This window comes from Schistocerca nitens, chromosome 5 (genome assembly GCF_023898315.1).
Source record: "Schistocerca nitens isolate TAMUIC-IGC-003100 chromosome 5, iqSchNite1.1, whole genome shotgun sequence".
Lineage (NCBI taxonomy): Eukaryota > Metazoa > Arthropoda > Insecta > Orthoptera > Acrididae > Schistocerca > Schistocerca nitens.
In genome coordinates, this window is record NC_064618.1 from 370,475,540 (window position 1) to 370,501,393 (window position 25,854).

The 25,854-nt window shown below is 40.4% G+C and overlaps 1 protein-coding gene across 1 annotated transcript in view; it reads left to right on the forward strand.

Moving 5' to 3' along the window:
* The window catches only part of LOC126260963 (RNA polymerase-associated protein CTR9 homolog), a 111,308-nt gene extending 91,823 nt beyond the window's left edge, over nt 1-19,485 (forward strand). Inside the window, exons 16-21 of the mRNA XM_049958488.1 lie at nt 226-455; nt 1,319-1,454; nt 1,713-1,858; nt 7,781-8,200; nt 15,269-15,351; nt 19,206-19,485. Of these exons, the coding sequence (XP_049814445.1) occupies nt 226-455; nt 1,319-1,454; nt 1,713-1,858; nt 7,781-8,200; nt 15,269-15,351; nt 19,206-19,240 (1,050 nt within the window). The 3' untranslated portion in view covers nt 19,241-19,485. The remainder of the gene's footprint in view (nt 1-225; nt 456-1,318; nt 1,455-1,712; nt 1,859-7,780; nt 8,201-15,268; nt 15,352-19,205) is intronic.
* The last annotated feature ends 6,369 nt before the right edge of the window (nt 19,486-25,854 follow it).

The following is a 25,854-nucleotide window of genomic DNA, read 5'->3' on the forward strand; positions in this document are numbered from 1 at the left end:
TAAAAGTGTTTACTTAGCAGCAAGTGCCTTCTGGATATAATGTGATTGCAGAAATACTGGAAAATAGATGTAGTCTGACAATGGCTGGTGTCTGAAAATTGAGTTTCTTGAACTGACATTTACTATGCAGAGTTACTATACAGTTTACCACAGGCATTTTAGTGATAGTACCTACAATATTCCAGGCGTTGGTTTTTATTGGTTACCTGTTTTATTGTCTGACAGAAAAAACTGGAAGAAAAAAGAAGGTTGGAAATGGAGGAGATGTTAAAGAAACGCCAAGAGTTCAGAGAAAAAACAAAGAATGCACTTCTCTTTGGTGAGATGCCAGCTGAAAAGCCTGGAAAGAAAGGAAAGAAGAAGACTGATGTATATGTTTCAGATTCAGGAGGAAGTGATGGAGGGAATGTTGATAAGGAAATCAATCGTGAGAAAGGAAAGAAACGTAAAAAGAGGTGAGTAACAATTTTTCTCTCTGTAATTAAATTTGGTCCTTACTTACAGAGCCTGATATTTTATGTGGGTATTTAATACACATTGCCTATGGGAACCATTACATCTACAACCCTGATGTAGGGTCTATATAAGCGGTAAGGTTTTAAACTTACTGCATGTTTTTAGTACAAGAGGTTTGGTACTGCTTGTAATGTAAGTGTTCCTCTCTGTGAACTATTATTTTTATAATTTTCCGACATAGTGAGTTTTGTATGCATTGTCTGAGTGTTTTATCAAATAATTTCACTTTTTGTGAGCTTTAAATATGTTTGCTTTTGAATTATTTTGCTGCCATCTATATAGAGGTATAACAGACCTCATTAATGACAGTATTTCTTTTAAATGGCAATTTTAGTTCATATGCATTTAAATCATAGACTTATCTGTGTCAAAATGAGTACTGGAACTGCAGCATATGGGTAAAAAACATATATTATAAAGAATATACACTGTACAGTTGAAATGAAAGTAATGTTTTATCTGTATAGTTATTTGATTCTATCTCTCTGCATTTTTCCTTTTTCTGTTATTGTTGTATATTCTTCTGCAGACTGACTGCTCTTGATAGACGAAGAATCACGCATGTTTTTGATATTATTTTGTCATTTGACAAAGTGGTCAATTGACTTAAGTCGGAGTCATTAATCCAATATTTAAATAGGATACCCTTTACATATAGGCTAATGTCTATCTAATAATTCTCTTACTTCTTATGAACATCAGCAGAATGAGGTTCTAGAACTCCGCATTATGTTTCAACATTTTATTTAAATAGTCTTACTTAAGATGGAATTGGAATTACATTGTTATTTTTGTGGAACAGTAATCTTGATGGAGAGAAGCGAGGCCGGAAGAAAGGTCCTGGAACAAAGAAACGGCGTGATAAACATGCCAGAGATAACAGCTCTGGATCTGATGAAGATCGTCCGAAGGCTCCAAGGGGTCGAAAGCCACGGAAGGTGGGATAACTTTTATCTAATGATATATTTTCAAACAAGAAAAAACTTTATGCCAATGTTTCCCTTTGACAAAAAATACACTCATGAAAATATATATTTCATTGGAAACTAGGCTATTTTTGTATCTGTTTTCTGAGGTTTTATTAAATTGAAATATATTACAGACTTTGTACAAAATACTCAAATGTAATTAGATTTAGCTCACAGATAATTGATAACCCATCTCTGTGATTTCTTACGAAATAATGTTTTTTCTAGGAAAGGGAACCAAAACCAAAAGTTAGAAAGGCAAAGAAGAATGACGATGGAATTCCAGCTAAACTTAAGAGCCGTATTGTATCAAAAGCTACAATTTCCACCAGCGAATCTGACAGTGACAGTCACCAGTTAAAGATTGCTAGTGGGTAAGTTTTGCTGCTGATTTGTCCATAGCTGTTTGAAAAAATACTGCAGTGATATACTGCTTGAGTCTGAGTGCCTTCTGCTGGAAGAGCAACACATGTATACCAATAGATTTTTTGGCATCGGATGTCGATACCTGAAAATTTAAGAAACTTGCTAGAGTTTCCCAGTTATAGTGCACTAGCTTTGTGAAATACTCTGGGGTGACCACAGTAAAATTAAAGCTTCCTCATCAGTAAATTTTTGAGAGGTTTCCATATCCAGTTAGGTGGATGGCCATTGTGTGTAATTTAAATTTATTTGCAAGGCTGTTATTTCAAACTCCTTGTCTGTTCTTCCAAGTTAAACACTTTCCATGATTTCCCTGAATCACCTAAGGTGAATACAGGGATGGTTCATCCAGAAGGGCTAGGCCAGTTTCATTCTCCAACCTGAGCTTGTGCTTTCCCTCTAATGAGCTCAACATTGATAGACTGTTAAACTGTGAACTTCCTAATTTTCTTGATTTTTTTTCATTTATATTCATTGCACAACCATCGTACTTACAGAAGTTTAATAAAGTCAGCTACTGGCATTACAGTTTTCTCTGTTACTAGCATCCGAGTAAGTTAGTAGATAATTAAAATACAGGAATGAAAAATAATAGCCTGAATGCAGAGAATATTAAGATTAAAGATTTAAGATTCTTTGACCATTGCTCTCTTATAACAGAATAAGTCACGCCACCAAATAAGATACGGATTACGAGCATTTTTCTATAACAAAATTCTTCTAACAAATGGGTACTGTTAAATCATTATTCTTAAAATTTAAGGTGATTCCAGAGAACCTTTATGCCATAAAATAGATTCCCCAACACCAGTTAACTGTAACTTTACACTGGTAGAAGGGCATGAACTGTCTTTTTAAAAATTGTAGATATGCTGTTTTATATGAACTTTGTTATGCTTTGCTGTATTAATATCCAGTATATTTCTTATGTTGTGATTTTGGATGTTCCTGAAAATGCAGTTCCAAAATTTAATTTCCTGAGAGTAACATTCCATTGAGTTACTCATGTTATCGTCACTAAATTACTGGAAGAAGTTAGTACTGTTCACGAGTTCCAGCATAACTTCAACAGATAGTTTTGAAATTACACTATATCCTTGTTTTACAAATTTTCTTCAGTTAGCAGTTCATTATACTGCTTTCTGCACTGATTTTCTTGGCATTTTACAGTGTCTGCAAAAATGTACAGAAGCTAACTAACAGGAATGGAAAGTGTTACACCATGAAAAATCAGTCCAAATTAATCATATTTTCTGAAGATGTTCATCAGATAACAGCTATTAAATGATAAAACTTTCATTATATTAGGAAATGATGTCCATTATAAGAATCAGTAGTAGAATGATGCATGATCCCCAGAGCCATGTTTTCTTTGTGGTTTGGAAGCGAACAACCTCTGTCATCATGAGGAATTTCTTACATGCCTGAAACACATGCTGTATAGGTTTGTGAAGACTAATGGCTGGAAACTTCCCTGTGCATTCCAGCCATGCATTAAGGGTGACAAATCAGGGGACTGGGCAGGCCAGTCTAGAACCTTCAACATCCTCAAGGCATTTTTTGCATGAACTGCAGATTGGGGTCTTACAGTATCCTGCTTCAATTACCATTTGGTAACCTTGTTATTCCCCCTCCCTATGAACCACGGACCTTGGCGTTGGTGGGGAGGCTTGCGTGCCGTGCCTCAATGATACAGATAGCCGTACCATAGGTGCAACAACAACGGAGGGATATCTGTTGAGAGGCCAGACAAACGTGTGGTTCCTGGAGAGGGACAGCAACCTTTTCAGTAGTTGCAGGGGCAACAGTCTGGATGATTGACTGATCTGGCCTTGTAACACTAACCAAAATAGCCTTGCTGTTCTGGTACTGCGAACGGCTGAAAGCAAGGGCAAACTACAGCCATAATTTTTCCCGAGGGCATGCAGCTTTACTGTATGCTTAAATGATGATGGCATCCTCTTGGGTAAAATATTCCGGAGGTAAAATAGTCCCCCATTCGGATCTCCGGGCGGGGACTACTCAGGAGGACGTTTTTATCAGGAGAAAGAAAACTGGCGTTCTACGGATCGGAGCATGGAATGTCAGATCCCTTAATCGGGCAGGTAGGTTAGAAAATTTAAAAAGGGAAATGGATAGCTTAAAGTTAGATATAGTGGGAATTAGTGAAGTTCAGTGGCAGGAGGAACAAGACTTCTGGTCAGGTGAATACAGGGTTATAAACACAAAATCAATTAGGGGTAATGCAGGAGAAGGTTTAATAATGAATAAAAAAATAGGAGTACGAGTAAGCTACTACAAACAGCATAGTGAACGCATTATTGTGGCCAAGATAGACATGAAGCCCACGCCTACTACAGTAGTGCAAGTTTATATGCCAACTAGCTCTGCAGATGACGAAGAAATTGATTAAATGTATGAGGAGATAAAAGAAATTATTCAAATAGTGAAGGGAGACGAAAATTTAATAGTCATAAGTGACTGGAATTCAAGCGTAGGAAAGGGAGAGAAGGAAACATAGTAGGTGAATATGGATTGGGGCTAAGAAATGAAAGAGGAAGCCGTCTGGTAGAATTTTGCGCAGAGCATAACTTAATCATAGCTAACACTTGGTTTAAGAATCATGAAAGAAGGTTGTATACATGGAAGAACCCTGGAGATACTAAAAGGTATCAGATAGATTATATAATGGTAAGACAGAGATTTAGGAACCAGGTTTTAAATTGTAAGACATTTCCAGGAGCAGATGTGGACTCTGACCACAATCTATTGGTTATGAACTGTAGATTAAAACTGAAGAAAATGCAAAAAGGTGGGAATTTAAGGAGATGGGACCTGGATAAACTGAAAGAACCAGAGGTTGTACAGAGTTTCAGGGAGAGCATAAGGGAACAACTGACAGGAATGGGGGAAAGAAATACAGTAGAAGAAGAATGGGTAACTTTGAGGAATGAAATAGTGAAGGCAGCAGAGGATAAAATAGGTAAAAAGATGAGGGCTAGTAGAAACCCTAGGGTAACAGAAGAAATATTGAATTTAATTGATGAAAGGAGAAAATATAAAAATGCAGTAAATGAAGCAGGCAAAAAGGAATACAAACGTCTCAAAAATGAGATCGATAGGAAGTGCAAAATGGCTAAGCAGGGATGGCTATAGGACAAAGGTAAGGATGTAGAGGCTTATCTCACTAGGGGTAAGATAGATACTGCGTATAGGAAAATTAAAGAGACCTTTGGAGAAAGGAGAACCACTTGCATGAATATCAAGAGCTTTGATGGAAACCCAGTTCTAAGCAAAGAAGGGAAAGCAGAAAGGTGGAAGGAGCCTATAGAGGGTCTATACAAGGGCGATGTACTTGAGGACAATATTATGGAAATGGAAGAGGATGTAGATGAAGATGAAATGGGAGATATGATACTGCGTGAAGAGTTTGACAGAGCACTGAAAGACCTGAGACGAAACAAGGCCCCCGGAGTAGACAACATTCCATTAGATCTACTGGCAGCCTTGGGAGAGCCAGTCCTGACAAAACTCTACCATCTGGTGAGCAAGATGTATGAGACAGGTGAAATACCCTCAGACTTCAAGAAGAATATAATAATTCCAATCCCAAAGAAAGCAGGTGTTGACAGATGTGAAAATTACCGAACTATCAGTTTAATAAGTCACAGCTGCAAAATACTAACACGAATTCTTTACAGACGAATGGAAAAACTAGTAGAAGCCAACCTCGGGGAAGATCAGTTTGGATTCCGTAGAAACACTGGAACACGTGAGGCAATACTGACCTTACGACTTATCTTAGAAGAAAGATTAAGGAAAGGCAAACCTACGTTTCTAGCATTTGTAGACTTAGAGAAAGCTTTTGACAATGTTGATTGGAATACTCTCTTTCATATTCTGAAGGTGGAAAGGGTAAAATACAGGGAGCGAAAGGCTATTTACAATTTGTATAGAAAGGAGATGGCAGTTATAAGAGTCGAGAGGTATGAAAGGGAAGCAGTGGTTAGGAAGGGAGTGAGACAGGGTTGTAGCCTCTCCCTGATGTTATTCAATCTGTATATTGAGCAAGCAGTAAAGGAAACAAAAGAAAAATGCGGAGTAGGTATTAAAATACGTGGAGTAGAAATAAAAACTTTGGGGTTTGCCGATGACATTGTAATTCTGTCAGAGACAGCAAAGGACTTGAAAGAGCAGTTGAACGGAATGGACAGTGTCTTGAAAGGAGGGTGTAAAATGAACATCAACAAAAACAAAATGAGGATAATGGAATGTAGTCGAATTAAATCGGGTGATGCTGAGGGAATTAGATTAGGAAATGAGACACTTAAAGTAGTAAAGGAATTTTGCTATTTGGGGTGCAAAATAACTGATGATGGTCGAAGTAGAGAGGATATAAAATGTAGACTGGCAATGGCAAGGAAAGCGTTTCTAAAGAAGAAAAATTTGTTAACATCGATTGTAGATTTAAGTGTCAGGAAGTCGTTTCTGAAAGTATTTGTATGGAGTGTAGCCATGTATGGAAGTGAAACGTGGACGATAAATAGCTTAGACAAGAAGAGAATAGAAGCTTTTGAAATGTGGTGCTACAAAAGAATGCTGAAGATTAGATGGGTAGACCACATAACTAATGAGGAGGTATTGAATAGAATTGGGGAGAAGAGGAGCTTGTGGCACAACTTGACTAGAAGAAGGGATCGGTTGGTAGGACATGTTCTAAGACATCGAGGGATCACCAATTTAGTATTGGACGGCAGCGTGGAGGGTAAAAATCGTAGAGGGAGACCAAGAGATGAATACACTAAGCAGATTCAGAAGGATGTAGGCTGCAGTAGGTACTGGGAGATGAAGAAGCTTGCACAGGATAGAGTAGCATGGAGAGCTGCATCAAACCAGTCTCAGGACTGAAGACCACAACAACCACCTTGTTATGAAGTGACAGCAGGGTTATCTATTCTCATCACAAGATAGCAAGCATCGGCCACCCTTAAATAATTATCAAATCAGTCTTGTCATATTCAGTAACTCCCCAGACCATGATTACAGGAGTTGGAGAGGTATGAGTCTCGAGAATTGTTGCATCCTGTGTGACATTTCACTAGCTCGTCTGAGAACACATTGGTGTAGAACTGGAACAGAAGCAAGACTCATTGCAGAACACCATGGAATGCCTTTTGATTTCCCATTTAACCCTGGCTTGACACCATGCAAATCTTTGTTGTTTGTGATATGGCATCAGCACACGGCAGCGTGAGTTCTCAACCCAGCTTTCAATGATATGTTCCTAATGATTTGTGGTTGAGTCCATCTAGTGTGACCACTCAGTCTGCAGTCATCAGTATGTTTCTCATGCTAATGATTAGACTTTTCTCAAAGTCCAAAAGGTGGGGAAAAGTTGCAAGTGCTCATTGTTTTGCAATGCTGCATTATGATCTCTTCCTGGGAAGTTCCATTAATGTTACAGACCCAATAGCCATCTCATATGCATACCATTCTCCTACTGTAACAATGGCTTTTTTCTATGCTGAAAGTAAGCTCACATAAGGATGAAATTTTAATTAACATATCATGAAGACATAGACATACTGGAGCATCAGTTTGATAACATTCGGTCATTGTGTTCATGATGTAACACTTTCAGTTTCTGTCACTGTAATAAAAAAAAAATGGTCATGAAGATACTGAAAATCTTTTCTTAGTGTATAGCTGATGCCAGGTATTACTCTAATCTTTACTCAAGGGAGTTTAAAATCACACCGTGTTTTAGTGCAGCAAATAGGCAAATGAATTATATGTTGATATTTATTTGTATGTGTAAACAGTTGCAGTAGTTGTAATGAATTATAATTAATGAATTAATTTGGACCTTCCAGTGGTGACAGTGAAAGTGGAAGTGATCGGCCACCAAAGGGAAAGAAGAGACGCATTGGATCCAACTCGAGCCGTTCTCGGTCTCGATCAGGCTCAAGATCAGAGAAATCTCGCTCTCGGTCACGTTCTGGTAGTGGCTCAAGATCTCGTTCAGGAAGCAGATCTGTTTCAAGATCCAGATCAAGGAGTCATTCAAAATCTAAGAGCCCATCTCGCTCCCGATCTGCTTCGAGGTCACGGTCTCGATCTAAATCTAAAAGTGTGTCACGTTCAAGATCAAGGTCAAAAAGTGGTTCACGCTCCAGATCAAGGTCAAAAAGTGGTTCACGCTCCAGATCAAGATCGAAAAGTGTCTCACGATCTAGATCAGGATCAAGATCCAGAAGTGGTTCACCAAGTGGTTCAGCAAAGTCAAAATCACGGTGAGAATAACTTAATTGTATAAATAATTGTTCTTTCATTAATTCTAAATTTTGATATATCTAAGGAATTGACCATATATTATTAAAAATGAAACAGGAAGTTATTGATTTGCTTCACAATGAAATCATTACTGCAGTTTGTGTGACCAGAAATGTAATCACATTTTTGAAATCCTTCTGCGTGCCAAATTGTGAACAGCTGGTGGAGACAATCAAATTTAAAAATAAGGTTGCGTATCTAGTATTTGGAATTTTCTTTTAAATTCCTTCATTAGGATAAAGATGAAAAGCATAGGAAAGAAAGGGCACATGTACAGGCGACTGAAGGGAAGGAAATGTCACTTTGAACTCCGGACATGTAAAGAGACAAGGGACTGGGAGAGATCAGCAATTAACTCTTGTCAAACAGTCAAGATTAAAATTTCAGAGTACTACTGGTACTTGCTGAAATAAAAAAAGTGTTCATAGCAAATACTCAGGAAAGAAATAACATGTGAGAGAAAAAGTGCATGCGATAAGGATCTGGAACAGAACATGAAATGGGTAAAAACAATTAAAAAGGAGGAAGGGGAGGGGAGAGCTTAAAAATAGGTGCATGTTGATATCTCTGTTGGAGAGCTCATTTCCATCTCCACAGTGGTGAGATACAGATACACAAGTCGTCACTTTTGTGTTCAAGTGGCTACCTAGCATAATGATATTAAGTATGTTGAAACATGTTTAGTTTACTTTCTATTTAAACCTTATAAAATATGGCTTTCATATTTTGGGAATGCTCTTGAAAATTGGACCACGCAAGACACACTGACTTCAAATGAGTATTGAAAGAGAGAACCATGTGAAAGCTGTTACATAGTGTTGACAAATAGTCTGGTTAAGTTGGTAAAGTAACATTGTAGACTACATAGCAATAGAATGAAAAGGATAGTTGTTACTCACCATACAGCAGATACACTGAGTCACAGAAAGGTACAACGAAAACTGTCATACAATTAGTTTTTGCCCAACAAGGCCTTTGTAAAAATTAGACAACATACACACACGCTCACAGTAACACAAACACAACTCACACACACATGACCACAGTCTCTTGCATATGGGGCCAGACTGCGAGCTGGGGAAAGGAGGTTGGGGCGGGGAGGGGAAGGATAACAGGGAAGGGGTGGGAGATGATAAAGTACTGCTGGAGCATGCAGGGAAGAGGTGGAGAGTGGGGCAGCTAGGTGCAGATGGGAGGTCAGATGGAGAGTGGGGGAGAGGGCGTGTGGGGGGGGGGGGTTAACTGGAAGGGAAAGAAGTAAAAAGATTGGGTGTGTTGGTGAAATAGAGGGCTGTGTAGTGCTAGAATGGGAACAAGAAAGAAGCTAGATGGGTAAGGACAATGACTAACGAAGGCTGAGACCAGGAGGGTTACGGGAACGTAGGGTATATTGCAGTGTGAGTTCCCATCTGCACAGTTCAGAAAAGCTGATGTTGGTGGGAAGGATCCAGATGGCACAGGTTGTGAAGCAGTCACTGAACTGAAGGATACTGTGTAGGGCTGCATGCTGAGCAACAGGCTGGTCCAGTTTCTTGGCCTCAGTTTGTCGGTGGCCATTCATGTGGACAGACAGCTTGTTGGTTGTCGTGTGCACATAGAATGCAGCACATTGGTTGCAGCTTAGCTTGTAGATCACATGACTGGTTTCATAGGTAGCTCTGCCTTTGATGGGATTGATAATGTTTGTGACAGGACTGGAGTAGGTGGTGGTGGGTGGCTGTATGGGTAATGCCTTGCATGATGGTCTGTTAACAGGGATATGAATTATGAGGTAAGGGGTGGGAACAGGGGTTGTATAGGGATGGATGAGAATATTGTGTAGGTTCGGTGGCCAGCGGAACCACTGTGGGGGGAGTAGGAAAGATAGTGGGCAGGGCATTTCTCTCAATTCAGGGCATGAAGAGGGGTGGGCGAAACCCTGGCAGAGAATGTAATTTAGTTGCTCCAGTCCAGGGTGGTACTGAGTCACCAACCAGACGAAACCAAAGACCAGTGTTGAACCTTGCCTGACTCAGTTCACTCCTCCATCCAACCATGATCCACCCTCACTGCCCCCAAATCATCACCTGTTAACATTCCAGAATTTCTAATCTCAAACCTTGCCTCACCATCATTCCCCAAATTCCTCAAAATGCGAATCAATCTTAAATCCACAGAAAGGTCTGCAATCCATCACCAAAGAACACCCCGACCTTATAATCCTACCCGCTGACAATTACTTGTTTTGAACCACAAGGATTACCTGGCAGAAGGACTCCACTGGCTGTCAGATTCATTCACATACAAACCCTGCCTCAGTGACCCCATTCCAGAAATCCAGCTGGATCTCCAGTCTCTACTCAAAAATCCTTAAGCCCATCCCAGAACCTCTCCCCAGAGTCCATCTCTCTCCTCACCCCTACTATTCCTTGCACGCCTATTTTCTGCCTGCTTCCTTAAGTCCATAAACCTAACCACCCAGGATACCCCATTGTGGCCAGTTACTGTGCTCCCACTGAGAGAATCTCTGCTCTCACAAACCAACACCTTGAGCCCATTACCCGCAACCTACTCTCCAACATAAAAGATACAAACCATTTCCTCTACCGACTCTCCGCAGTTCCTGTTCCTTTACCACACGGTGCCCAGCTCATCACTATTGATGTCACCTCGCTTTACACTATCAACCCTAATGCCCATGGCCTTACTTCTATTGAACACTACCTTTCCAGACGAACCACCTCCTTCCCAGTCACCAAGACCAACTATATCCTCACCCACAATTACTTCTCCTTTGAAGGCATTACCTACAAACAAATCCAGGGGATAGCTGTGGGCACCTACATGGCACCGTCCTATGCCAACCTATTCATGGGCTATCTAGAGGAATCATTCCTAAACACCCAGAACGCCAAACTCCTCATCTGGTTCAGATTAATTGATGACATCTTCATGACCTGGATCGAGGGTGAGGACAGCTAATCCACATTCCTTCAGAACCTCAACACCTCCCCCCCCCCCTCCCCATTTGCTTCACCTGGTCCTATTTCCTCAATGTTGACTTCCACCTCAAAGACGTGTATATCAGAACCTCTGCCCATATCAACCTTACCAACCACCAGCAGTACCTCCACTTCGATAGCTACTATCCATTCCATACCAAGAAGTCCTTTCCACACAGGCTAGCCACCCATGGCCATCACGTCGTAGTGACGAGCCATCTCCCTTGAAATATACTGAGGGTCTCACTAAGGCATTTACAGGTCATAATTACCCTCCCAACCTTGTGCAAAAACGTATCTCTCATGCCTTATCTTTCCAGTCAACCACCTCCTCCCAGAGCCCCACCATCAGATCATAAAGAGGTATTTTCCTCGTACCTCAGGACCATCCATGACTGGAGCAACTGAATTAAATTCTCCACCAGGATTTCAACTATCTGTCGTTGTGCCTTGAAATTAGAAATGTCCTGCCCACTATTATTCCTACTCCTCTCACAGTGGTATTCCGCCATCCACTGAACCTACACAATAACGTCGTCCATGCATACACAACCCTTGCTCCCAATCCCTTACCTCATGGCTCAGATCCCTGTAAGAGACCATGATGCAAGGCATAACCCATGCACCCACCCACCACCACCTACTCTAGTCCTGTCACAAACATCATCTATCACATCAAAGGCAGGGCTAAATATAAAACCAGTCTTGTGATCTACAAGCTAAGCTGCAACCAAGTGCTACATTCAATCTGGGCATGACAATCAACAAGCTGTCTGTCCTCATGAATGGCCATCGACAAACCGTGGCCTAGGAATGGGACCACCATGATGCTCAACATGCCGCCCAACATGCCGCCCAACATGATATCCTTCATTTCAGTGACTGCTTCACAGCCTATGCCATCTGGATCCGTCCCAGCAACACCAGCTTTTCTGAATGATGCAGGTGAAACACTCTCTGCAATATATCGTATGTTCCCGTAACCCTCCTGGTCTCAACCTTCGTTATTCATTGTCCTTACCCATCTAGCCTCTTCCTTGTTCCCATTCGAGCACTACACAGCCCTCTATTCCACCAACACACCCAGTCCTTTTATTTTTCTCCTTTTCTGCTAACCCCTCTCCCCCGCCCTGCATCTAACCTCCCAACTGCACCTAGCTGCCCCACTTTCCTACACATTCACAGCAGAACTTTATCATCCTCCACACCTTTCCTGCTATCCCTACGCCTCCCTGCCCCAACCTCCTCTGTATCCCGGCCCAGTTGCATCCCCCATAATGCCCTGCTGCTTGCAGTTTGGCTTCAGCTGCGAGAAACTATGGTCATGTGGTGTGACCTCCGTTTGTGTGTCTGTGTGCGTGTGTGTATGTTCTCTTAATTTTTACAAAGGCTTTGTTGGACAAAAGCTAATTGTGACAGTCTTTTTGCTGTGCCTTTCTGTGACTCAGCATCTCCGCTATATGGTGAGTCGCAACTATTCCTTCCATTGTTTAGTTACATTTCATCCTGGATTTTCCTTTGTTTATAAAACAAGGTAGTTGTTAGCAACATTCATACACACCTATGCATCTTTAATGCAGTTTTGTGAGTAGAAAAGATAACTATAATCGTTTGCACTCAGAATAAGAAAGTCCTAAGTTGGTTGAGAGAAACTTGTCATTGAAGAACTGAATTATTATTGCTATTGTACTGAATGAAATTAATGCTCTGTGGGATTCTTTCTGAAGAACAGATTTTTTCCATTTGTTTTCCGAGCATTGTGGCATCACACTTATTTTGATGTTGTACATTTCATCAAAGCAGCTTAGTTTAAAACAGAAAAATTGGATACACAAATAAAATGTTCAAGTTTGTGAAAGAAAATTTTCACTTTGGAATAAAAAATAAAAAAATAAAAAAAAAACTTTGTTTGGTATGTGTTGCTACATTGGTCAAAAGAATCATGGGAGCAGGTTCATCATCTTCCAGTTAACTCTGTTTTGATGCAGGCAATATGTGTGTTCTTATTGCATGGCTTTAGATCTTCACTTTCAATTTAGGCAACAGTTAGTCATTCGCCATCTGTTGGCTGCATTATGCATTACATTGTCAGGTGACCCCTCAGAAAGAAGTGAGTACTGGTGTCCCAGTGTTTTCTAGCAAGGTACACAGCTGGAAGTTGTCACTTGTGGACATTGTATTCTACCAAGGTCATGAAATGCTACATCTTAGTGTAGTACAAGTTGCAAGGGTGACTTTTTGATCCAAAAAGGGTGGACTTTCTGTTGTGTTGCTGCAGAGGCCAGTGCCTCTCCATGTCATCCATAGGTTGTGGATACACTACAGAGAGACAGGTCACTACACAAGGCAAATTGGACTAGGTCACTGATGCATTACAACCCTACCGAAGATCGATATCTGACTATCCGATCAGACTGTCATTAACAGGTAATGAGAAAAGACATTACAGCCAAGATGACCTGTCAGAGTACCCCACTTGACAAATAATCATCTTGCAGCTTGCCTTCAGTTCTGTCATTCCCCTGTCAACTGGCAGCTATGTCACTGGCATAATGTTCTATTCACAGATGATCCAGATATCCTGTGATGTAAGGTGATGACCATGTTCCTATGCTGAAAGTTTTTGAGGAAATTGACAGATTTCTGAAGTTCTGTATGTTGTGAGGAGGCTTCAATGTTGACAGCTACACATATCTTGTCATTGGCCGTAGTCACCATATCGCCAGGCAGTACATCGAATAGATCCTGTTGGACCAGGTGGTGGCTGCTGCATGCGGTGGTGGCCGCTGCATGCGGTGGTGGCCCTGAGTTCCTTGTAATGTCAGGCCCTATGTGGTGGGCATCAGCAGGGATGTCTTGCAAAGCCTGGACATTGAGGTATTGGAACATCTGGTGGTGAGTCCCAAGGTAAACTCCTTCGTGCATTTGTGGGACATCTTGACAGGTGTGTTCATGATCATCCCGTTTCACCACAGATTCTCCAAGAACTATCATGGGCTCTTATTGAAGAAATAGAATGGATGCTGTTATGTATGAGACGGAACTATGGGCCTCGTGGAAAAAGGGTGACCTGGCTGAGTCACGCTATTTGACTCATGGTCTGATCGCTAGGTGTGGCCATTAATTACATGCGTTGAACACGTAGGCTGACGTGAGGATCAATGAACTATACTTGGCGGGATGTATCTGGAACATTTTAGGTGATTGGAAAGTTAGTACACAGGAATACAATTAAAAACTTAGCTTTAATTCAGCATCAGGGGTGAACGTCAATCTTGAGTTTGCACAATAATATTTACAAGTGCAGTTATAGACTGAACTGCGAATACCTCTTTACAATTCTGATTGCTTCACACATATAGATCAATTGTCAATGCATAAACTGTATGTGGCGCCTGGCTAGGTTGTAACTACTGACTTAGCTGAAGGCTATGCTAACTAGTGTCTCTGGAAATGAGATTTCTGAAGCTATAACAAGTGAGCCGTTCCTATTAAAGTCGGCAGTAGAACTGGCCAGTGCGATAGCTTGTCTCGTAAGACCAGCTGAGTGGCAGCGCTCGGTCTGCTAGTGTCGACAGTGGTGACTCGCAGGTCCTATGTGTACCGATGGACCGCAGCCGATTTGAAGCCTACAACCTAGCAAGTGTGGTGCCTTCTGGTGACACCACAGATGCTACAGGGTTACCTTGCAGACTTACACAGAGCATCTCGCATAAAGTGCCAGGCAGTGATAAGTGCTCACGGAGGGCATACAAGTTATTAAAGCTTGCAAAGTCCAGTGAAGAGTACCCAGGATGATGGGATGAATTATTGTTTGCACTTTGTTTCGAACACCTGTCACACTTTTCAGTTCTTTTTATATAAATGATCAAGCATGTTATAATGTTTTGTTGTGTACATTATTTGTGAAAGATACAGGTATAATTTGGTAACATACCCAATTCTCAAGCCAGATGCCCAAAGTCATGTTCTCCTAATTCTTTTGAGCAGTGTATTTTAAATTTTGTGATTATTTATTTCTGTGTTTTGTTTGCTTGTTCAAATCAGATCGAGGTCTCCTGGATCAAAAAAATCTGGATCAGGGAGTGAAGCTGGATCAAGACGGTCCAGCCCTGCCGCAAAAGGGTCAGGTCAGTTGAAAGTCATTATAGTCTGTAGACTGTTTCATAACAAATGTGAGGAAAGTTCAGTGTTCCAGGAAGTGATAGAAATGGTTACTTAAAGCGGTATAGTCAAGTTAGGCAATGTTTTATTTTGAAGGGTTTTAGTAAAATCACTTGTAAATGTTTTATCATCATTATGAAATAGTTTTACGTTGTGAGTCGTGTTTGCACGACAGTATTATTTATTTGTCTGATTACAGTTATCTACATTAGATTTGCATTTTTATTGCAAAACATTTACTACAGTTTACATTAAAGTGGCCCATCAGTGTTACTTAACTACTGTAGAACTATGAAAACATATTGCATTACTTGTCTGAGTACATCCTTTCTGAAAGTATTAGCAGATGAGCTCATATACCCACCTTCTGTACAGTTTTCACTTCATCCCATACCATACACAAAATCTTAACAGTGATAAGTCAGGAGATCTTGAAGGCCAAATAATGGTACTGCTACAATGAATCCACAGATAAGGGAACTACAGTTGTTGCTTCTTTCATAAGGTAGGATTTGAAAGAGAACCATCTTACAGGAAGCACTTAACATCATTCAGTGAAGTTGATACATTGTGCTTTAATTATTCATATGACATATTTTCCACCAAAATAACAGATTTGTAAATCACTTGTCAAATCATATCATATGCTGGGGATTCAATAAGTAATGCTATATATTTTTTTCTGAACGCAGGTTGGTTTTATTCGGGATTCCAATACATCATATTATTCCCTAGTCATTTGGCTACAAAACCTTATTTTTCGACATAATCGCCATTCAATGCAGCAGCCTTATGCCATCTTACTGGGAGGGTCTGTATGTGTGCGTGGTACCACTCTGTTGGTTGATGTCAAGCAAACATCTAGCTGCATCAGCAACCTCCGTGCCATCCACGTATGGCTGCACACAGAGTGCATCCTTCATTGTGCCAAACAAATGGAAGTCAAAAGGTACAATAGCCAAGCTGTAGACTGGATGAGGAAGAACAGTCCAACGAAGATTTGTAAACTGCTGTCGGATGCACAGACTTGGGTGAGGCCTTGCGTTCTCGTGGAAAAGGAGAAATTTGTTTGCATTTTTGTAGCAGTGAACACACTGAAGTTATTTCTTCAGTTTCGTGATGGTAGCACAATACACTTCAGAGTAGATCATTGCACCCTCAGGGAGAATGTCAAACAGAATAATCCTTTCAGAGTCACAGGAAACTGTCTCCGTGATTTTACCAGCTGAGGGTGTGGCTGTGAATGTCCTCTTCAGAGGAGAAGTGGTGTGGTGCCACTCCGTGGATTGCCATTTGGTTTACAGTTTGAAATGATGAATCCATGTTACATTGTCTGTGACAATGTGTGACAAAAATTGTTACGATCAGCTCCGTAATGTGCAAAAAATCCCACACAGATGGTTCTTTGTTGCTGTTATGGTCTCCTGTTAGGTGGCAAGGAACGCAGTGGGGTCACACCTTTAAGTGTCCCAACTGGTGGAAAAATGTGTCAGCACTATCAATAGAGACGTCCAGTTGAGCAGCGAGGTCTTTGAGTGGGATCCATTGCTCACCACAAATGAGTGTGTGTGCATGTTCCAACATTGCAAGAGTGATGGCTGTGTGTGGAAAGCCGGCACGTGGGAGATCGGACAGGTTCGTGTGACCTTGTTGTGACGATGACAGTCACCTCACCAAACAAATCGCCATGCTTTTATTCACTACCAGGACTCTGTAGACATTCTACAGGTGCCTATGAAAATCTGCAATGCTCTGGTTTTCCATCAAACTAAACTCGACAGCTCTCTATTTGAAACACCTCTCCATTAGATGCTATTTTGAATGCTGCATATAATGCTGCCACCTATCGGAACCTCATAAAACTAAAGGGGCTGAAGTGGGAATATTTGATATCCCACAACAAATTCCACATTTTTTTCACTCAAAACTGCCTAAGGAAAAAAAGTGTTGCTTTACTTACTGAATGTCCCTCGTATGTTTGTAGAGAAACTTGTGCAAATTTTGCTATTCGTATACCTATTCACTGCAAACCTTTTTATATGCGTTATTCCCTGGTATTCTTTTGCTTGGTGCAGTTAGTTTTTCGTACATTGCTTCGGAGTGGGATGGCACAGTGGTTAAGACATTAAAGTTACACTATATTCAGGAAGAGAGGGGATCAAATCCCCATCTGGCCATCCAAATTTAGATCTTTCATTTTACCCTAAATCAGTTAAAATGAATTTTAGTATGATATATTTGGATATTCCAAGACCAATTTCTATCTGCCTCCTTGTGCTATCAGGTTGTGTTGCATCTCTTTTGAAAATACTGTCATTAGACCCTGGTCTTCCGTCTATTTTTCCTATTATTTCAAATCACAATTATTCAACCAGTAGCTGCATAAGAACATGCTTCAGAATCTTCATCTTTAAAACTTAAAAATATGCCAGCAGTGTTCTGTGTAAGAGACACTGGGTAGACATATTTAAGTTCATATTTCAGTTCATCAAGTACTATAATAAACACTGACAAACCAAAACATTATCACCACTGGCTTCATAGTGCTTTGGTCCAACATTGGAATGCAGTACAGCAGTAATTCTCTGTGGCATGAATTTGACAAGTCCTTGATAGGTTTCTGAAGGTATGTGGCACCTGATGCCTAGACACAGGTCACGCAATTCCCGGAAATTGTGGACCAGTGGTTTGTGAATACAGAGTCAGCACCCAGTAGTGAGTTACTATCATTCTCTGCAAACCAGTGTTGCATGAATCTGGCATTGTTCAAGTGGTCCAAAGTAAAGTTCAAGCCCAAACGAATGTACCCCACAGCATAATACTGCATCGATGGCATAGTGTGTGTTTAGAGTTTGCCTTGATGATGGTGAATTCAGTCATGACCATCAGTCTGATGATTCATCTGACCAGACGACTCATTTCCATTGATCCATACTCAGGCCTCAATGATCCCATGCTCACTGCAATCATAATTCATGATGCTGTTTGGTCAGCATGGAAACATAGGAGACAGCTGCTGCAGAGCCCCATGGTCTGCAAAGCGCGCTGAGTGGTGTGTTCAGAAACATTTGTGCCTGTTCCTGCATTGTACACTGTCCTCACATCAGCCACCTATCCTGCTTTACAGAGTGGACAAACCTCTGACCTCTGTGTTCTGTGACAAGATATGGGCATCCAATACCTTGTTGCCTGCACTTGGTTTCACTGACCATCAGCCAATTTCCATAGATGCTCATGACAGTAGCATGCGAACAGATGGTGAGCTTTACAATTTCCAAGATGGTCATTCCTAGGTGCTAGTTCATAACAATCTGTCTTTTTTAAAAATATTTTGTCAGTGGATTTCTCCATACATGGTCTGTATTTTCGCTAGAACGATTCCCCATTCATATCTGCTCCATTTATACACTTCCCTTACTGACTTATGTGCCCACACCAACAGGCAGCAATAACATTTGGAACCCAGGGAGATTATGGTATAATGAAGTGGGAAAATAAAGGATTTTAAGCCAATTACAAGAGGAACAGTAGACGATTGCACTATGATAAACTGGAGAGAGAACCGAATTGTTGTGACTCTATCTGCAGAGGTCATTATGGAAAAAAGAGGCTGTTTGGTTTCTGTGGAAGCAAATCCACTGTTATAAAGGAATAAAATTATTTTTTTATTGTCTGCTTGTAAAAATTGTTTTGTTGCTCTAAAGCATTAGTGATGGTAAGATAAAGGAAATATGTATCCATGTTCAATTCTGTTTCGAATGCCATACAACACTGAAACATTATTGTGTATTTATTTGATGTTTTCTGCTTTTCCTTGCAGACGCTGAGAGAAATTCTGGCAGTGGCAGTGACTGAAAGATCTCAGCATACATTGGAACATATTTTTAATCCTTTGCGGTGGATTATTTCATATACTGTTGCATACACAAATGCTGTGCTCAAAGTACAACATGGTTTTAAAATATATGGTTGTGTAATGACAACAGACTCAAAAAGAAGTACTATTTTAATGAAACTGTATAAAATATTTCATTATTACTATTTAGGATTAGCTGACCTGTATAAATTTATTTACATATGCATGTAAAGTATGTTTTTTATGTGTGTACAAATTTTAAAAGATACACTGTCTTTCAAAATGTTCTATTTACTTTATATTTGAACATGAGACGTAATTTTGACTCCTTGATAATACAGGCTCAACACCTGCCCCCCCCCCTCCTCCTCCTCCTCCTCCTCCTCCTCCTCCTCCTCCTCCTCCTCCCCTTCTCCCTACTTGTGCCCTGGTACTCAAAGGAGGACATCAGTTTCCCTTTGTATCATAAAAGGATGTTTTGGACAATTTTATTTGCTGGGTATATTTCTGAATACTCTGAAGGGCAATAAAGGAATATGAGGGGAAAAAAAGGGAGTTTAAGGCTTAATCTCTTCTCGTTTGCAACAGTGCCTCGAATATGCTGTAAAGCTAGGCATTTAAGACTGTAGACTGATTTGGCAGAGAAACAAGGAAGAGACAACAGAGAAAATAGCTAAGACATTGACTGCCCTTGAAAGCTTGAAGTGATAAGTGAAAATAGCCCTAAAGAAAATGTCACATGTAATACTACCTTACATCTACTATTGTTGCAAGGGAAACACTTGTGATGCTAATAATGTTGTGACCAAAAGATACCATTTACTTAGAATTTTTGTTTGAATTTTTCAAATTTTGACTAATTGTCCCCGAGGCTATAAATAAGGTGTCGAACATCTTTCAGTAAATACCACGATTCTCTATCAAGTCACAGTGATATAATACATTTCTATATATAAAACGAAAATTCAGTTGAAAAAACTAATGAAGTGAGTCAGAATTGTTGGCCAGAGCTTACCTTCACGAGGCGAAATGTTTAGCACTGCCGATAGATGCATAGAACAATAAAAGTGATGACACCATCCTAGCTTCAGGGGCTATTATTTCTTTCTTCAAGGAAGAGAGGGGAATAGATTGGGAAGATGTAAGAGGAAGGGCAGGTAAGTCACCCTCATCTTGGGGTCAAACAATAATACTAAAGACTGAGGCTTGGGGGAATAACTTAAACTTATAAAAATAGCATATTGTAAGGAACTGTCACTGTATGGAAAGTGACGACTCGTGGGCATTTGTCACAAATGCTGGGTTTGGACTGAACTAAGACAGTATTGAAACAATAAGAAGGAAATACTGTATGCACCACAAGTCATGCTGGCGAGTTCTTCAAAATGTTTAGAACCTTTAAACCTCTTTATTTAAGAACTATTATGTTTGTTAATCAGTATATTTTGTGGGAGAAAAGAGGCTTTGGAATTTTGCTGATTCTTTCAGGCTGACAACTGTGTTCCCAGGGAGCGGTTATGTTAAAACGATGGGGCTAATGATTATAATTAGCGCGCGCGCGCGCGCGCGCGCGCGCACACACACACACACACACACACACACACACACACACACACACACACACACACACTCTTACTTTTTCCGGGCAAGAACCTGTACTCCTCTCAGTGTCATTCGTATCTGACAACGCAGCAGCGTTGGTAGTGTCATACCTGTTGTAGGGGAAAGGAGACTAGTAGGTTTGTCAGGCTGGCTGGTATGGTCTCCTCGCCACAGGAATGTGTGTTCTCAAGTGGGAAGCAGGAGCTACACTCTAGTTGGAACTAGTTGATTTACTTCTCTTGTACAGCGTACACCAGAGGTCCAGTGCCCATATGCACCATGCAGGAGGTGGGCATTGAAGCCATGGTTCTTGGCAACAGTGTGCTGTGAAGCTCCCTGCCATAGTATGTAAACAATGCAGCATGTCTTGGAACACTGCTAAACAGGCACCTAGCATACTGTTGATGGTGAGTCAGTGCTGACCAAGCAGTCCTGCCGAACACCTTAGCAACAGCTGAGTGATGTTGCTGGCTGGTCTGGCTGTGACTTGTGGCAAAGCTGGTCTCATCCAGGGAAGAAACTCTGGCCCCCTGATAATTGGTGGTGATGCCTGACAATATGCTAAGAGTGTCAGTGGTTACAACTGAGTCGTATTAGCTGGTGGTCTCATAGATTGATGGACACTAGTGACTGCACTTACAGACAGCAGTAGAATGATGATGCAATAGCCCACTCCTCAGCAGCCAGTACTCGCACATGCTAAGGTCAAGTGTATTGACATGCAGATGCCTCAGGCATCACGCCCTGTCCGAACAATGCTGGAGCATCTTGGATTTCAGTAACACTGCCGGTTGTCTACCTGGTGGTTGTCTACCTGGTTGTTGTACCAGTGAAGTGAGTCCGGCCATAGTGGTGAAATGAAGCACAAGCTGATAATGGCATTCGGTGTGGTTGCAGCAGTAGTGACTTTTCCTGGTCAGTGCTGCTACGCAAGCATCAGTTAGTTGAAAGGTTGCAGCCAAAACAGAAAATCATAAACAACATTGCATGCTCTCAGTAATATCTTTCTGGTAATACTGCCATGTCACCATATAAAGTAGTAGAATACTAAAATAAATGTCACTTTGGTATTGGTGTAGCTGCCGTCTGCATACAGACTGATTTTCCTTGAAGTGGGTGCTTCAATTCATTTATTTGTAAAGGTGTTATAAGACCACTTCCTAATATTTTATGGTCTGTAAGTGCACTGGTTGATGGTAAAAGAGGGTAAGAGGATGTATGAGTTACACTGCTTGCTTGCAACTGGCGACAAGCTTGTGAGAGCTATGTTATCACTCTGTTAGTTGCAGGAAGGTAACACCAGTTCCACACCTGCTATTTATTTAGATGAGTATGGCAGTGTCTAATAATACCATAGCCCAGTGATCCCACTTTGCTTGTCACACTGGGATCACTGGCAAGAAGGAAGTCAGGAGCCTGTTGCTATCTTCTCTGTATGTGTTAGGCTGCATGAAGATTTCAGTTTGTTCTCTTATTTTGTGAGTGCATGTCTACAACTGTCTTGTAAGTACTCGAGCTTTATAGTTTGTGCTCTGATATGCGGATGCCAATTGGTCTCACGGTTTCCCCAATGCGGGTGGCACTCCACTAGTTAGTATATGTCCTATACATCTCCAGTATCCAGAGCTTTTACAGCATCCTTAACGGACATTACCAAATTCTGGTCCTGTAGCCACTCTGGAAAGTATTATTTAATGTCTCCTTCCCGAAGCATTCTGTATACCTAATAGCCGACGTCCTTGATATAAGCTAAGTGCACCACCAGAAACTTTTTTCACCTAATAGTATCCACGTGAATATTACAACATATCAAATAACAGCATCGAATCTTAGTTAATTACATTGATGGCAATTGAAATTACCACACAGTGAAGGTGGCATGAAGTTTATTATACCCTTGGATGTGCAAATGATTAGTATCTCAGCACAACCATACAAGTTTCTGTATATAAAGAAGGATTATGCAGCAGGTTTCTCACATAGAAGTAACTCTTGAATGTTGGTCAGTAGTGAGAAGATAGTGTTATAGCTTGTGTGAGGAGGAGAAACATCTCTCAGCACATTTCAGAATTAGACAGTGGCAGGATCATGATCTATTGAGACTGCAGTTTTTCATTACAGAATATTGCTACTTGTGTTTGTTGGGGTCTCATGACTGTCATACAAATATGGAATCTGTGACCGAGTGACATGGTGCAGTGGTTAGCGCACTGGATTCACATTCAGGATGATGGTTCAAATTTACATCTGGCAATCCTGATAAGGTTTTCTGTGATTTTGCTGAATATCTTGATGCAAATTCTGGGTTGATTCCTTTCAAAGGGCATGGCCAATTTCCTTCCCCATTCTTGAAACATTCTGAACTTGTGTTCAGTCTGTAATAACCTCGATGTCGACAGGACTTTAAATCCTAATCTTCTTCTCTGGAATCTGTGTGTTCAGAAGGACTGTACTCTAAGCTTTGCTGGATCTCAATGGCCCCACATAACAATACCAAATGGATGTACGAGGGGTGACTGAAATGCTCTCGTCCCACCCATTGAAGGTTGCCAGTAGTCCAAATGTTCATGGCTATTTTACAATGTAGTCCTGTTTTAGGGCCACACACTTTCACCACTGATGCTGTATGCCTATTATTCCCTCCTTACAGCATGGCAAAAAAAAGTCCCCCATCACAGCCATGATGTCATTGTCTGATTGCAAGCTGGTTGCACATAGATGTTTCTTGAGCTTGGGGAAGAGATGAGTCAGTGTGTGCCGAATTGTGTGAATAAGGCGAGTACCAAAGCAGTTCAAAGCCACAGGACTTGATGGCAGACATCGCAGAGACAGGTGGGTGCGCGGGCGCATTACCCTGTTGAAGGAACACTCATTTTGTCAACAGCCCGGCATGTTTAACTTTGATGGCCTCTCTCAAATGCATTAGCTGAGCAGCACAGTATGCTCTATTCACTGTTCCAGCTTTTTTGGGGTATTCATTGAGGATAACACCCTGATTTTAACTTCATGGAAGTGGGTGAGGAGGGATATTTCTGCTGTACCTTGGATTTGGGGTGAAAGTAGTGAACCCATCGATTGTCATAAAACTGTGAAATGTCCCAGTATCTGTCTCAAAAGGGTCAAGCTTTTAGCGGGCAAGATGTGTCCTGGTGTTTGTTTCCTGCTGCCAACATTCCTGGACCCCATTAACATGAGACCTATGCATGTGAAGTACTACACTTATGATGTGTCCAATGCATTTATAAGATTGCCCACACACTCAGCAATGTAGTATTCTGCCATATGCCAGTCTGCCATGATGATATCCTGGATTGCAGTGACATTTTCCTCCAAATTGGCCTTTAACAGTCTTCCGCCGCGAGGTGCATCTTGGTCAGAGGTGTTGCTCTACAATTCTGCAATCCAATTTTTCACAGTGGAATCCCAGATAGCACAGTAAGCCGGTTTCAAACTTGTTTCCAGATGTAAAGTTCAAGTTTATAAGCTTGATCAAAGCTGGAATATTCCGGCCTGTTAGTTGGATTCAAGCTTGAAACAAACATCAAAGTTGGCAGAGTTCAAGCTATATTTCAAGCTTGACTTATCAAGTTTGGCTCCAGCTGTATCTACACACGTGGAATACAGCCTGGTATTTACAGCTTGTTTTAAGCTACATAATTATTAATCTGAATTTATTGAACCTAATTAATGAAATAAATATCAGAATGGAAATGGTGTGAAAAAAAATTATCAAGACATGTATGTTTAAAAAAATTTATTTTCAAAGTGTTTAAAATTGTTTTAATTTAAAATTTAATTATTCTGAAGCCCCTCCAGCCCCAGCACACAGACCAGAGCAGGATCAAATATCGCTGACTTCTGCTGGTATAATGCTCCTGTAACAGGTAAAAGAAAATGTTAGCCATACCCAAACATAAAAAATGTAAAACTTTGAAACTGATCAACCTAAATATAATTCATGCCCCAGATTAGCAAAATAACTTCAAACTCACTGACGTAGTAAGAATCATTAACTAGTATAAACGTCACAGAGTAAGCAGCTGCTTTTGGTGACTTCATTCCAGTTTTTAAAGTAATTTGAAATATCTTTTTGTTTGAAATTTTGAAAGTAAAGATGACATTTGGGTAATTTTGCGATGACTTCATGAAGAAGCCACACATCACTATTTCTAACAGTTTCAGGACCATTTAATCTGAATTATAAAGAAGCAATTACTTGAAATCATATACACCTCATACTGTAAGCTTATAAGGAAACTACCGTTTAGAAAAAGTAGACATTTTATTCTATCCACAATTATATTTCGGGGAGTAAAACTGAATCAAAATGAAATAAAAGATGAAATCGAAATGAATCTAAGAAATTACCAGTTCAGTGGAACTGAAATGTAAAAGAACAAAAAATGTTCTCCTTGTCATATTTTAATATTGCCTTTTATTAGATTTCAGCCACATTACAAATAGCCTAACAATAAAAGTAAGAAATACCAGTAGGCCTTGCAGTATTATTTCACCTAGGGAACAACAAAATTAAGAGCAATTGAAGACCAGTCAAAGCTACGCAAATAAAAAAGACTGACACCTATGTAGTGACTGGTTCTTGATGCACTTTTCCCGTTCACCATGTCATTACTATTTGTATTAGCAAAGAAACTTTTCACACTTCATGATAATTCATTCATGGTGTGACACACGCAAGTATTTACAAGTAAACAAATGTAATAGGGTGATATATATATATAAAGGCAAGATTTTAAAAAGGTAAAATAACATTAAGTTTTAATTTATTGGTGCCACGTACTAGAGAGCTAGTTTAAAACGACCTCTTTTTGCTGAACAACTTGTAATATGTTTTCTTAGCTGGTAATCCATTTCACTTTCATCCAGGTTCAATTTTTCTACGTAAAAGAATATATTTCTGATATGAATATAACTGAGGGAAACATTCCACGTGGAAAAAATATATCTAAAAAGAAAGATGATGAGACTTACCAAACAAAAGCGCTGGCAG